This window comes from Ornithorhynchus anatinus, chromosome X5, assembly GCF_004115215.2.
Source record: "Ornithorhynchus anatinus isolate Pmale09 chromosome X5, mOrnAna1.pri.v4, whole genome shotgun sequence".
NCBI classification, from domain to species: domain Eukaryota; kingdom Metazoa; phylum Chordata; class Mammalia; order Monotremata; family Ornithorhynchidae; genus Ornithorhynchus; species Ornithorhynchus anatinus.
In genome coordinates, this window is record NC_041753.1 from 53,978,761 (window position 1) to 53,993,293 (window position 14,533).

The 14,533-nt window shown below is 62.7% G+C and overlaps 1 protein-coding gene across 4 annotated transcripts in view; it reads left to right on the top strand.

Moving 5' to 3' along the window:
- The first annotated feature begins 5,552 nt into the window (after positions 1 to 5,552).
- The window catches only part of PUM3 (pumilio RNA binding family member 3), a 32,539-nt gene continuing 23,558 nt past the window's right edge, over positions 5,553 to 14,533 (top strand). The window contains exons 1-7 of one of the 4 annotated variants that reach the window (XM_029055065.2): positions 5,553 to 5,611; positions 6,044 to 6,169; positions 6,743 to 6,953; positions 8,583 to 8,664; positions 10,944 to 11,165; positions 12,115 to 12,250; positions 12,844 to 12,919. In XM_029055065.2, coding sequence (XP_028910898.1) covers positions 8,604 to 8,664; positions 10,944 to 11,165; positions 12,115 to 12,250; positions 12,844 to 12,919 — 495 coding nt within the window. In that variant the 5' untranslated portion in view covers positions 5,553 to 5,611; positions 6,044 to 6,169; positions 6,743 to 6,953; positions 8,583 to 8,603. Of the gene's footprint in view, positions 5,612 to 6,043; positions 6,170 to 6,742; positions 6,975 to 8,582; positions 8,665 to 10,943; positions 11,166 to 12,114; positions 12,251 to 12,843; positions 12,920 to 14,533 lie in introns of those variants that run through there. The other 3 variants (XM_029055066.2, XM_029055068.2, XM_029055067.2) reach the window with 3 other exon arrangements.

The window sequence follows — 14,533 nt, forward strand, 5'->3', positions numbered from 1 at the left end:
GCCGTTCTTCTCTCAACAACGGTAACGATGAGCTCGGTATCTGTTCGGCGCTTCCTACGTGCCGAGCGCCGTATAGAGTCCTGGGGTGGGTACAAGCAGATCGGGCTGGGCGCCGTCCCTGTCGTCCGTTCAGTCAACGGTATTTATTGAGCGCTTACTAGGTGCAGAGCACCCGTTACCGAGCGCTTGGAACGGGCGAATCGGCAACAGACGGAGACAGTCCCTGCCCCCTCGACGGGCGCCCAGTCTACTCGGGGGAGCCGGACGGACAAAAGCAATACCGACGGTATTAACGCGCGAGGAGCTAATGATGACGACGATAGCGTTAGCGGCTAATGACGATAACAATCACGATGATGACAGCGATAACAGAGCTGTCCCCCGGGCAGTTGCCGCTGAGAGGAAGAAGGTCGGCTCCCCGGAGCCGAGAGGACAGTCTCGATCCCCGTTTCACAGAGGCGCCGACCGAGGCGCCCAGAGGTTCAGCGGCTCGCTCGAGGTCGCCCGGCAGCCGGGCGGCGGAGCCGGGATTAGAGGGCGCGGCCTTCCGGCTCCCGGGCCCGGGCTCCAGCCACCACGTCGGGCTTCCGAGACACCCTGAACCATCGCGGCCACGCGAGAAGCAAGACAAGGAGAGAGGGGCGCTAACGACCCCGACCACGCTCCCTTCCCCTATCCATCTCCCCCCCGCCCCCCCCCCCCACTTCAGCTTTTCCCCAATTTAAGAAGCTTTTTTTGGGGGGGGGGGGGAGGCGGAGTTCGCGCACCCCTCACGTTGAAGACTCGGGCGGATTTCTCGGGCGGCTCCGCCTCCAGCCGAGGAATGATAACAACGATGTTGGTATTTGTTAAGCGCTTACTACGCGCACGGCACCGTTCTGAGCGCCGGGGCAGACACAGGGTCATCGGGGTGTCCCACGGTTAATCCCCATTTTACAGATGAGGTAACCGAGGCGCCGAGAAGTGACTCGCCCCCGGTCACACGGCTGACGAGTGGCGGGGCCGGGATTCGAACCCGTGAGCTCTGACTCCCGAGCCCGGGCTCTTTCCACCGAGCCGCGCCGGTCCCGACTGTCTTACTCGTGGCGACGTGGCCGGGCTCGAGCGCTCCAAGCCTGGAAGGGATTCCATCGGCGTGGGATCTCGGCGGGGGCCGGGGCGGGGGAGTCGGCGGAGCCAATCGGCACGTGCGCACGGCCAGAATTCCGCAGAAGATGGGGACATCTGGTGGACGACGACTTCCTCCGGCGATGTCGCTCCCTTCGCCTCCCGATCCGATCCCACATCGATCCCCCCGCCCGCTTAACTGACGTGCAGGCACCCGAGCCCGGGGTCGGCATTGGTTCCAATTCAATGGTCCGCCACCCCTCGGCCCCCCGCACGCGCGCCGGAATGAACGTCTCCCTTTCCCGGATCCCGTCGAAACGCGACGGCGAGTCGTGGCTTTCCGCGAAAGGACGAACGGAGGCGGGTTTTGAAAGTCTCCCCGGCGGCGAGCCCGCCTTCGCTCCGTCCCCCCGCCCGCTCCGGCTTCTGCCGGGCTGGGGGGGGGGCTCTTTGCCGGAAGCGTGCTGAAGCCGCCCCCTCCGTTGCCCCGACGGAGCCCGGGCCGTTTCGCCCGTCCGATGGTACGACGGCGGCGGCGGTGTCTGTTGGGCGCTCACTAGGTGCCGAGCGCCGTTCTCGGCGCCGGGGTAGGTACGAGGCAGGCGGGTCGCCCCACGTGGGGCTCGCGGTCCCCATCCCCGTTTGACGGGTGAGGTCACCGAGGCCCGGAGGAGTTAAGTGGCCTCCCCGAGGTCACACAGCGGACGAGCGGCGGGGGCCGCGATCGGGCCCGCGTCCGTCATCCCTCCATCAGCGCAGCTCGGTCCATCGGGGCGCCCGTTCCCCTTCACCCAGCGCCGGACCTCAACGTGCGCTAACGGCTGCTGGTTCAGTAACGACGATAACGACGTCGGCATTCGGCGAGCGCTCACTCTACGTGCCGAGCACCGTTCTCGGCGCCGGGGCAGCTACGGCGTCATCGGGTCGTCCCACGTGCGGCTCACGGTCTTCATCCCCCCCCTTTACGGCCGAGGGAACCGAGGCGCACGGAGCGGTTAAGCGACTCGCCCACGGGTGGGACAGCCTCACCGGACGCTGGTTTCGCCACCTCCCCCCGCTCCTCCTCCCCTCCCCGCGGCCCCGACTCCCTCCCTCTGCTCTGCCTCCCTCCCCGCCCCACAGCACTTGCGCACGTGTATATATACACGGATGATTCCGTTCATTTTGTTAACGAGGCGTAGATATCTATAATCCGATTTATTTACGTCGACGCTATCGCCGCCTACTTGTTTCGTCTCGTCGTCCGTCTCCCCGCTCCGAGACCGTGAGCCCGTCGTTGGGTAAGGATCGTCGCCAGATGCCGCCCAGTTGTACTTCCCAAGCGCCCGGTACAGCGCGCCGCGCACGGGAAGCGCTCGATAAATACGACGGAACCAACGCACGAACGACCCCGCAGGATCCCGGGACGGGTCGACCGCACAGGGTTGCAGGAGAGTGACGAATCCAGGGTGGCGGCCGAGGCGCCGCGGCTCGCGGCACGGGGAGGGCGGCGGCGTTGTCCGCGCTGACCGGAGAGTCGAGGGGAGGGTCCGGTTGGGAAGACGGGGCGTTCCGTTTCGGACATTTCGAGTCCGACGGGTCGGCGGGGCGACCGGGTAGAGACGACCCGTGGGCCAGGGGGAATGTGAGACTGCAGAAGAGGAGAGAGAGGTCGGGGCTGGACAGGTAGATTTGGGAGAGACGGTAGTCGTGGCTCATGGGTTCGAATCCCGGCTCCGCCGCCCGTCAGCTGGCTGACCGCGGGCGAGTCACTTCACTTCTCTGGGCCTCGGTCACCTCATCGGGAAAACGGGGACCGAGACCGCGAGCCTCGGTGCGGGACGACCCGGTGACCCCACAGCTCCCCCGGCGCTTAGAACGGTGCTCGGCGCACAGTAGCAGGCGCTCGACGGATACCAACACGGTTATCGGTCGAAGCCGTGGGAGCGAGTGAGTTCTCCGAGGGAGCGGGCGTAGACGGAGAATAGACGGGGACCCGGAACTGAGCCTCGAGGGATTGGATTGCCCCGGTTGGGGCGGGAGGGAGAGGGGGAGCCCGCGGAAGAGACTGAGAAGGAGCCGTCGGCAAGAGAGGAGAACGGAGAGGGGACGGCGTCGGCGGAGCCGAGGACGGATAACGTTTCCGGGAGAAGGGGGCGGCCCAAAGGTCGAAGAGGATCAGGATGGAGTAGAGGTCGCTGGATTTAGCGAGGACATCGCCGTGACTTCGGAGAGGGCGGTCTCCTTGGAGCGAAGGGTGCGGAAGCCGGATCGGGGCGGGGGGGGGGGGGGCGTCGAGGAGCGAGTCGGAGGAGAGGGCCTGGAGGCGGCGAGGGTAGGCGACGAGCTCGAGGAGTTTGGAAAAGAAGGGTAGGAGGCTGCCGGGGCGATCGCCGGAGAGAGCCACGGGGTCAAGGGCGGGGCTCTTTCAGGAGAGGGGATACCCGGGCGCGTTCGAAAGCAGCGGGGAAGCGGGCGGGTGAAGATGGGGGACAGGGAGGTTGAAGGGGAGGGGGACAACTGTTTGATAAGGTGAGAAGGGACGGGGTTCTTCCGACGCGGGAGTCGGGCTCTACGGAGGGAGGGGGGGGAGGTAGGGCAGCAATAGTAACGATAGTGACGGTGGCATCCGTTAAGCGCCTACTACGCGCGTTCTGAGCGCCGGGGTAGACACAGGGGAATCGGGCCGTCCCACGGAGGGCTCACGGTCTTAATCCCCGTTTTCCAGATGAGGTGACCGAGGCACGGAGAAGCGAAGGCACCCGCCCTCAGTCACGCAGCTGACCGGCGGCCGAGCCGGGATTCGAACCCACGCTCCCGGACTCCAGAGCCCGTGCCCTTCCCCCCCGAGCCACGGTATTCACCCAGCAGCACCCGCGGGCGGAGCGTCGGCGCGAGCACTTGGCTGAGCGCACTTTCAAAGAGTTGGCCAACGCCTCTCCCGCCCGCCACGAGCTCGCCGCCCAGAAGCGGAGACAGACGTCAGGACAGGCCGCGGACGGGTCGGTACGGCAGCGTCGGGGCGGGGGGGGGCCGGGAGGAGGGCGCGCGCCGACACCGTTCCAGGACCTTTCGGGCCGTCCTCCCTTCTCCGCGGCGCCCGGACGCGGTAAGCGCGCGACGGCGGGGAAGGGGACGACGGCGCCCCCGGGCGAGCCGCCTCGCCTCTCCGTGCCTCGGTCGCCCCATCTGTAAGATGGGGGTGAAGACCCGCGAGCCCTACGCGGGGCGGCCTCTCGTCCGCCCCGGCGCTTAGGACGGCGCCTTGCCCGTGGCGAGCGCTCGACGGACGCCAGCAGCGTCGTCATTAGGGCCCGTTTTTCCGGGGAGGCGACCGACCGAGGCGCCGAGGAGCGGAGCGACGCGCCCCGGGTCACCCGGCGGACGTGCGGCGGGGCGGGGGGGGAGGGCCGGGATCGGCTCATCGTTAAAGGTCCCTCTAGCATCGTTACCCTGCGCCGTCGTTTTTATTATGGTCATCGACCATCGCCGAGGACGATTAACGGGCCACCATCACCACCGAAGACGAACAGTCGCAAGCAGCGGGGCTCGGGGGCAACAAGAGCCCGGGCCCGGGAGCCTGAGGTGGTGGGTTCCGGTCCCGCCTCCGCCGCCTGCCAGCTGGGCCTCGGCGACCTCATCCGCAAAATGGGGCCGAAGACCGGGAGCCCCGCGCGGGACGATCCGATCACCTCGCATCTAATAGCGCGGGCATCCGTTGGGCGCTTACTAGGTGCCCGGCACCGTTCTAAGCGCTGGGGTAGACGCAGGGGAGTCGGGTCGTCCCCCGTGGGGCTCGCGGCCTTTAATCCCCATTTGACAGATGAGGTCACTGAGGCAGCGCGAAGTGAAGGGACTCGCCCAAAGTCCCACAGCTGCCAAGCGGCCGAGCCGGGGTTCGAACCCGCGACCTCCGACTCCGGAGCCCTGGGCGCTCGGAGATGCCGAGGAGCAGCGTGGCTCACGAGTTCGAATCCCGGCTCTGCCACTTGTCGGCTGGGGGGACCGTGGGCGAGTCACTTCACTTCTCGGTGCCTCGGTTCCCTCATCTGTAAAATGGGGATGAAGACCGGGAGCCCCACGTGGGACGACCTGATTCCCCCGGGTCTCCCCCAGCGCTTAGGACAGCGCTCGGCACAGAGCAAGCGCTTAACAGGTACCGACGTTATTATTATCATTATCATCATCATCATCAAATGGGGATTATTGCGTTTCTTCGGGGGAATCATTCATTTGACCTAATCGCACGACGCGCCTAGGGACTCTCCGTCGGGCGGGGGCGCCGGCGAGCGGCGGAAGGGAGGCCGCGGAGCGACCGGAAAGCGGAAAGGGGAGGCGCGCGCCGCTTTACGGCCCCCCCCCCCCCCCCCCCGCCTCGCGCCGCTTCCGTCTCGCGCCGGCGGCAGAGGTCGCGCGGGGTCCGGCCAATAGGAGCGCCCCGTCTCGCCCCGCCCCCTTTGCGTGCCCCCGGAAGCGGAAGGAGGGAGCCGGAAGAGCTGCCGCCGCCCCTGCTGCACGTGCGCCGGTGAGTGTCTTCGCCGACTCCGTCCCGCTTCTCCTCTTCTCTCTCCCATCTTCTTCTGTTCTCCCTCCGCCCCCAAGGGAGAAGCGAAGTGAACCCACGACCTCTGACCCCGCCCCCCCCCCCCCCCGAGCTCTCTCGGCCGTGGGCGAGTCGTTCGACTTCTCCGTGCCTCGGTTCCCTCATCCGGAAAATGGGGATGAAGACCGGGAGCCCCGCCCCCCCCCCCCCCAGGCGCTCAGAACGGCGCTCGGCGCGTAGTAAGCGCTTAACGGCTGCCGACGTTCTCAGTATCATTATTACGAAGCACTCAAATACGATCGATTAAGGAATCCCTCGCTTTAATTACCCGTCGGTCTCCCTCGGGCGTTTCGAATTCGCAGCTTCCGCCCGGCGTGTCGGGATCGACGGTGATTCCCGTGGTTTGTCTTGCAGTGCCCGGTCACCGTGGAAGCCGAAGATAGGAAAAAAAAAAAAACAAACCGTCTCCCGGGAGATTGGGGAAGCCCCAAGGCCGAAAGATGTTTAAGAAAAATGGCAGTAAGTCGGATATGGCAAAAGGTGCGTTTTTCAAATTATTCCCCCCACTGTAAGCCCCGTCTTACAGATAAGGTAACGGTCGGAGGAGCGAAACGCCCCGGTACGGTGCTCTGCTCGCGGTAAGCGCCCGGTCGCTCCGCTTCTGTGCCCCGGTTCCCTCGCCCGTGAAACGGGGACGGTGAGCCCCACGCGGGACCACCCGATCGCCTCGTCTCTACCCCGGGGCCCGGAACGGCGCTCGACGGATTCCGGTACCGTTTGGGCTCTGGGGACGGCGGACGGGAACGGTCCCTTTCGCATCCGGGCCCCGGGGCGGGGCCGACGACGCGGTGGCGTGACCGCCTCGCTTTGCCGTACCCCGGGTTTAGCGGTACGGCCTTCATTCGCGTTCTTCTGATGACGCCGGGCGAATAGCGGACCCGGAGGCGCCATCCATTCGCCTGGCTCCGTCTGTCCGCTCGAAGGCGGTCGCCGTGTGATTGAAAGCATTTCACGCTCGGGACCGTTCGCCGCCGTCGGTGTCGCGGAAAAGGAAATCGCCGCGCCGTCAGCATCGCTCGGCGCTCGGAACGGATGGTCTTTATCTCATTCTAGGGGTGTTCTCCGGCGTCTCTTTGGTTTAATGGTTCGACTTCTTCGGTTCTTCTCAGAAAGCGTCGACCGGCCCTCCTCAGGAGCGTGGGGGGGTTTTCCGATAAACTCGTAGAACGGGAACGGAACATCCTCTTCTCCGTGCACGTGCTCGTCGATCGGTGGCGTTCACCGAGCCTACGTAAAGTCGTGTCGAACCCTTAAGGCGTCGGAGGTATTCATCGAGCGCCTGAGGGTACGGCGCGGTCGGCGGACGCGTCTCCGCCCTCGAGCGGCGTCCGGCGTCCGGGGGGGGGGGGGAGAGCGACGTGAAAAGAAATCGTGGACACGCACCTAAGTGCCGTGGGGCCGAGGGTGGGGTGAGAAGCGCTCAAAGGGTGCGGGTTAAAGCGCGAGGGCGAGACGGAAGGTGGCGGAGGAAAGGGGGGGGGGGGCTCGGGATGGCCGTAGAGGCGGCGAGAGGGGCGGTCTGTTGGATACGAAGGGGGAGGGAGTTCCAGGCAAGAGGCAGGACGCGGGCGAGGGGGCGCGACCCGACTGCCCTAAAGCCGACGGTGAGGAGTTTCTGTGGGTCGACGGGCGAGAGATCCCGGAGGGGCGGGGCAGCGCGGACCGAATGGTTTCCGGCAAGGTGACCCCGCGCGGCGGGACGAAGCGTCGACCGGAGTAGGGAGAGCCGGGAGGCCGGGGAGGTGGGCGAGGAGGTAAGCGGGGCGGGATGGGAGGAGTGCCCGGAGCAGCCCGGCGGAGGTAGAACCGACGGGGTTTAGCGGTGTGTGGCTCGAAGGCGAGAGGTGAGTCAAGGTGATGGCCGGTCGCGGGCCCGGGAGACGGGGAGGGGGGTGGCGGCGGCGGCGGCGTCGAGGAAAGTCGGGGGGAGGGCGGGCTTCGGGTCGGGGGGGGGACGAGGTGGGGTTCCCTTCCGGGCCCGATTAGCTCGAGGAGCAGCGGCGCCTCGTGGAGAGAGCGCGGGTCCGGGAGTCGGGGGACCGGGGTTCCAGTGACCTCGGTCAAGTCACCTCACTTCTCTGCACCCCAGTTACCTCGTCGGTAAAACGTATCTACCCCAGGGCTCGGGACGGTGCTCGACGCGCGGCGAGTGCTTAAGGGACAGTTAGAGGGGAGGAGGAGGAGCCCGCCGGGAGGGACTGAGAACGGGGGGCCGGAGAGACAGGAGGAGAACCGGGTTTGGTAATGTTGGTTTTTAACGCTCCCATCTTCATCTCCTGTTTTAGACTGGAAGGTTAACCCCTAAAAGGGCTCCCTACAGGCTCTTCGCCCTCCGTTCATCCGGTCGGGTTTATTGAGCGCTTGGGACAGCGATAATTGATCACCGTGGTATTCGTTAAGCGCCTGCTATGTGCCGGGCACCGTTCTGAGCGCTGAGACGGATACAGGCAGATGGTGTCGGACGCAGTCCCTGTCCCACGTGGGGTACACGGTCTCCGTCCCCGTCTTGCGGGGGAGGTGACTGAGGCACAGAGAAGTGAAGTGACCTTCCCAAAGTCACGCAGCGGACAGGTGGGGGAGCCGGGGTCAGAACGCGGGTCCTTCTGACCCCCCCCCGTGCCCGTGCCCTATCCGCCGGGCCGGGCCGCTGCCCCTAAACGGGCGCGTTCCCTGCCCGCGACGAGCTTACGGTCTAGAGGAGGGGCGACGGACGTCAACTTCCCCGGATAAGCCCTTTCATCCCCCCGTTCCCTCGCGGTCTCCCTTCCGCGTCGCCTCTGCGCTCGGATCTCTGCCCCTTAGGCTCTTGATATCCAGCCGACCCTCGGCCCCGCGGCGCTTTTCCGTACCTATCCGGAGTTGATTCTACTGTCCTCTCCGCCTCCTCCCCTAGACCGGAAGCCGGCTGTGGCTGATGAGCGCGTCCGCCAACTCCGTTGTACCTCCCAAGCGCTTAGCGCACCGCTCTGCGCACGGTAAGCGCTCGGCCCGTCCGGTCGGTGGACCGATCGATCCGAGTTCCCTTTAAAGGTAGGGTGCTGGGTGTAGTCGTTCAACTTGGGGATTCTCCCTGCCCGGTTCGCGTACGTAAGTGCCCTATGGTATTTGAAGGGCATCCGCTATGTGGATCTCATTTTTGTCCTAGGTTGTTAGTGATTTGTCCGTTCCAAGCGCTTAGCGCAGTGCTCTGCACCTGGTAAGCGCTCAATACGTACTCGCGAATGAACCATAAAATGACATTTTTCAACTCCTCTGAAAAGCTTATTCTCGATAAAGAAATCGCGAGAAATTTGGGATTTCGCACCCGCTTCGCCCTGAACCCGCTGCTGAGGAAGATGCCACATCTCTCCCCGGGAAAGGTCGTTTTGTGATGACCGGAGGCCTCGCCAACGGTTAAATTAACCGTGAAGCCAAATGGTCCCAGCTCGATTCCCGCAAGGGCCCAGCTGTAGTTTTTAATCAGAGCATCCCGTGTAGGTTCGTCGCCCCGTGTTTTATATTCTGGGCTGCTCATTAAATAGGTTGGACGGCTGGGTTCTCGTCCCCGGTAGTATCGAGCGTCTGTCGAGGACGGCAGACGTGGGATATATACGAGTCCCGCTGCCAAGAGCTCACCCTGGAACAGAGGGACACGATCCGAGGGCCCTGTCTCCCTCGGCCGGCGGCGCTGCTCGAGCGTCTTCCGTGTACGGGGCGCCGTGCTGCGTTCCCTGGAGAGTACAACAGAGCTAGTTCGTTCATTCATTCAGTAGTATTTATCGAGCGCTTACTGTGTGCAGAGCACTGTACTGAGCGCTTGGGATGAACGGGTCGGCAACAGATAGAGACGGTCCCTGCCGTTTGACGGGCGCACGGTCCGATCGGGGGAGACGGGCGGACGGGAACGATGGCGATAAATAGAGTCGAGGGGGAGAACGTCTCGTTAGAACATTGGCAAATAAATAGAATCGGGGTGACGTACATCTCACTGAACAAAATAAATAGGGCGATGAAGATGTATACGGTCGAGCGGACGAGTACGGTGCCGTGGGGACGGGAAGGGAGAGGTGGAGGAGCGGAGGGAAAAGGGGAAAAAGAGGGTTTAGCTGCGGAGAGGTCAAGGGGGGGGGGGGGGGCGGCAGAGGGAGTAGAGGGAGGAGGGGAGCTCGGTCTGGGAAGGCCTCTCGGAGGAGGTGAGTTTTAAGTAGGGTTTCGAAGAGGGGAAGGGAATCAGTTCGGCGGAGGCGAGGCGGGGGGGGGGGGGGCGTCCCGGGACCGCGGGAGGACGCGGCCCGGGGGTCGACGGCGGGACGGGCGAGACCGGGGGACGGCGAGGGGGCGGGGGGGCGGGGCGGGCGGGGCGGGCGGTGGAAAGAGAGAAGGGAGGAGAGGCGGGAAGGGGCGAGGCGACGGAGAGCCCCGAAGCCTAGAGCGAGGAGTTTCTGTTTGGAGCGGAGGTCGGTGGGCAACCGCCGGAGTTGCTTAAGAAGGGGAGCGACGCGCCCGGATGGTCTCTGCGGGAAGATGAGCCGGGCGGCGGAGCGAAGGATAGACCGGAGCGGGGCGAGAGAGGAGGAAGGGAGGTCGGAGAGAAGGCCGCCACGGTAGTCTAGCCGGGACACGACGAGAGCCCGTAGCGGTAAGGCTGCCGTCCGGGTGGAGAGGAGAGGGCGGATCCTGGCGATACCGTAGAGGTGAGACCGGCGGGTCTCGGTGACGGATAGGACGCGTGGGGCGAACGAGAGGGACGAGTCGAGGACGACACCGAGATCGCGGGCCCGAGAGACGGGAAGGACGGTCGGGCCGTCCACGGTGACGGAGAAGTCCGGGAGAGGACCGGGTTCGGGAGGGAAGACGAGGAGCTCGGTCTCGCTCCCGTCGCGTTTTAGGCGGCGGGCCGACATCCAGGTGGAGACGTCCCGGAGGCGGGAGGAGACGCGAGCCCCAAGGGAGGGGGAGAGGACGGGGGGCGGAGATGTAGATCTGCGTGTCGTCTGCGTAGAGATGGTAGTCGAAGCCGTGACAGCGGATGAGTTCACCGGGGGAGTGAGGGAGGGAGGGAGGGAGCTAGTAGACGTTGATTCTCACCTCATGGAGCTTGCGATCAAAGCTAGCCCCGCTCCCGCCCTCTTACTTCTTCTGCCATCTAAATTGAATGCGACTTTATTAAAGATAGGGAAAATGAAACGGCCCCCACCGGAGATCAGAGCGTGAGCTACCACGTTAGGAGGGGCAGCCGTGGCTCCTCCTGACTGTTATTTGCCGGCGCCCTTAGGTCCTGGCTCTTCAAAGAAGCTTCCAAGGAAAAGTTCGGAGAACGAAGGGCCAGAATTCCGATCCAAGAAGTTGGAGAGGGGCAACAAAAAGCCCGGAAGAGTTGGCGTCAGGCAGTTCAGAAATAAGCAGCCGGGGGATAAGTTGGCTAAAAAACGACCGTTCCAGCAGGGAGATAAATCGACCGAGAAGAGAAAGTTTCAGCGAGAGAATCAAGATGACGGTAAGTGTTTCTCGTTTTGTCGTGAACCCAACCTGTAGGGGTGAGGAGAGTCTTGTGGGAAAGATCCAAAGCCTGCGCGGCCCCCCCCCCCCGCCCCCCCCCAATCTGGAAAAAGATGGCGCGCGTAGGTGATGGGTCGCTGAGCGATGGCTATTTTCACAGCCAGACTCCCGTTAAACCGGCTGGCTTCTCACTGACATTGGCATCCCATCTCCTGAAGCGTTGACGTTGTCTTGCCCGGTTCCTAATGCTTAGGACGAGAACAAACGGAGAGACTGGAAGCTTCTGTTGGGCATTTTTCTTTCGGTCTGTGGTAGGCCATTATAATATTAAGCGGTGAGAGATTTCTCTGCGTAACGTCGACGTTCGGCCACTCGCCTGTTCTCGTCAGAGGGGAGGGTCTGGGGAAGGAAAGAAACACAAAGCCTGGGGCGGCTTGAGTGGAACAGGATGGGTCCGGGGCGTCGGGATCTACTGGAAATGGTTTCTTCTAGATTGACTCCTCCGGAACGGTGATTCTTCGGCCGTTTTGGAGTCCTTTTGAAAGCAGAATCTATTTTTAAGTGGCGAAAAGTGGGAGTTTGACCATTTCCTAGTTTGCAGATGCCTCTCCCCCACCCTAGTTCTCTGTTCCGTTAATCTTCACTCATGGGAACAAGGTGCAGCTAACCAGGGGTAGTGCTCGAGGACAGGAGCTAAATCGTTTCTCCGTCCCGGTCGTCCGATGACGGTAGATCCCGAGCGGAAAGCCCTGACGCTGCCATTCCGGAATTAGCCTACGGTGGGTCGGGGCGCAGCCCGTCTCGGCAAATTGAACGGCAGTTAATCAGCGTTAACCGATTTCACGTCTAGGAGTAGGGCAACGGGACCATTAAAAGTAGCTGTGCCAGTAATGCGTGTTGGGGTTGGTCTGTTGGTTCTTTTCCCGAATACATCTGTATAAACCCAGGGTCGGCAGCTAAGAAACCCAAGTGGGATGACTTCAAAAAGAAAAAGAAGGAATTAAAGCAGAGCAGACAGAGCAACGATAAAAGCGGCTATGACGTCGTCATGAAGGCAAAGCTGATTTGGGAAAGCCTAAGAAGGTAATAATGGTGACGGAGAGCTCCTTGGTCTCCCTCAGAGGCGTTGGGTTGGAATTACCCTCCTGAGATCGCAGAGTAAAGTTTCGGGCCCGTCGAGTGGCTCGGGAATACGTTCGGGTGGCTGCCCGCTGCTGAAATTGAAAAAGATTGGCCCGACATCGTGAGCGTTCATTAAAATGTATGAGAGTGAAATGGATTTGGCATCCTCCCGGGGAGGTCCCGGAGAAAGGTAAAGCGACTTACTGGGTCCGGATTGGGTTTCGAGACCCTCGTTACGTGCTTCGTCTCCCGAGTTGGTTCACCGCTCTTCTTGCTTCTGAGGGCCTGGCTGTGGAAATTCAGACGGATACATAAAATTACATCTGGGGAGATGAGCTGCCGCCTTAGAGAAAATTACTTCTCCTCTTTCTGCTTAGGAATGGTAATTTCGCGTGTCTTCGGTCAGGTTGACTCCCTGCAGGGAACGAAAACGGTGATCCGGGTGAACGACGACAACAGAAACCCCCCCTTGATGTGATTTCCGGTCGTCCTCGTTTCAGAAAGGCACTTCCTCTTTTGACTTCTTTCCTCCCCCTCTCCCTCTCATTTTACAGAAAAAACTGCGACAGAGAAAAGCGGACAAAATTGATGAGTGAACTGCAGAAGCTGCTTCGGGGGAAAATTAAAACCGTGAGTAAAATGTCGACGCTGGTGAGGTTTTTAAAATCTCGGAAAAGAGCCGAATGGATCTAAATCTGCCCTTCGGGAAACGAGGAGGAACTTGGGATGTGTTTGGGTATTTTGCCTCTCCAAGATACCACCCCACGCCTGGGTGCGTTAGTGCCGATTATCGCTCCTATTTTTTTTTTTCTTCCCCCCCCCCTCCTAATCGAAGGAGGGAGAAGATCGCTTTCCATTTTTAGCTCACGATGCCCGTGCTCCAGAGGAGGTAGAATGTGGTTTTCGCCCGGGGGGGGGGGGGTCGGGTCGTAAAGTCCCTGCCATTGTATCCGCTCTGCCCGAGCGTCCCCGGCTTGTTATCCGAAGGGAATCGGGCATCCGGGCGGCAGAAGGGCCCCGGACGGCGATGAGGCGTGAGGGCCGCGCGCCGGGTTCTGCTCCCGAACCGGGGCGCTGGCCGGTGAGAGGGAAAATCGCAGAGGGTGAGCCAGGGTGCTGCGAACCTCCCCTCCCTCCTCGCCGGCCAGGGCTTCCCGTTGAAGCCGCGTGGCCGCCTTGGCGCCGTCGGAGGTCTTCGAGGCGGTCTCGGGAGCGGCGCGGCGTCCGCCGGCCCCGCCGCGCTCTCCCAAGCGCTCGGCACAGCGCCGCACACCCAGGGAGCGCTCGGTCGGGACCGCTGAGAGATGCTGGGCGTAAATCCAGCTCCGGTTTCAGAGAAACAACCGACTACGCGGTAGTTGGAAATGTCGACGTGAGGTGTTTCACGGTAGGTAAGAGAGCCGAGTGTAAGCCGAAATCTCGCCTGCGTAATGATAGAAAATAAACAGTGAATAATGGCATGCGTTAAGCGCTCACTGTGTGCAAAGCACCGTTCTGAGCGCCGTATGCGTACGTCCTACTCTGTGACAGGGATGCTAATTCCGCTAACGGGACGCCGAGTGATATCCAGCGCAGACCTCTTAAAGCACCCTAAGGGTTGCTTCGGGGACCCCTTGGATCCCTTTATTGTAAGGGAACAGAGATGGCGTTTGATGGTCAAGTTGCTCTGCCCCCGTAAACGTTGCCTGAATTCTCCACGGTCGGGCTCTGCTGCTGTTCTCGAGGAGCAGGGTGGCCTAGTGGAAGGAGCACGGGTCTGGGAGTCGGAGGGCCTGGGTTCTCATCCTGGCTGCCCCACTTCGCCTGCCGTGCGAACCTGGGCAGGTCACTGCCCTGTACCTCGGTCAGCGCGTCCGTAAAATGGGGGTTAAGCCTGTGAGCCCCGGGTGGCACAGGGACCGTGTCCAACCCCGTGTGCCCGTATCCGCCCCGGCGCCTCCGTACGGCGCCCGGCACGTGGTAAGCGCTTAACGGGCACCGCAGTTAGTACTTTCTCCTGGGAAATTTACCTCTCCGACCCGGACCTCTCTCCTGAAGTTTCGCATTTCCTCCTCCTTTCAGGATATCTCTACTTCGGACGTCAAACTCGGCGTGTCCCAGACAGAGCCCTTCATCTTCCCACCCAAACCCCCTCCCCCCCCCCCCCCCCTTTCCCTCCCATCCCTGTAGACGCCCCCATTCTCTTCCCCATCTCACAAGCCCCTAACCTCGGCGTTCTCCTCAACTCATCCCTTATTCCACACG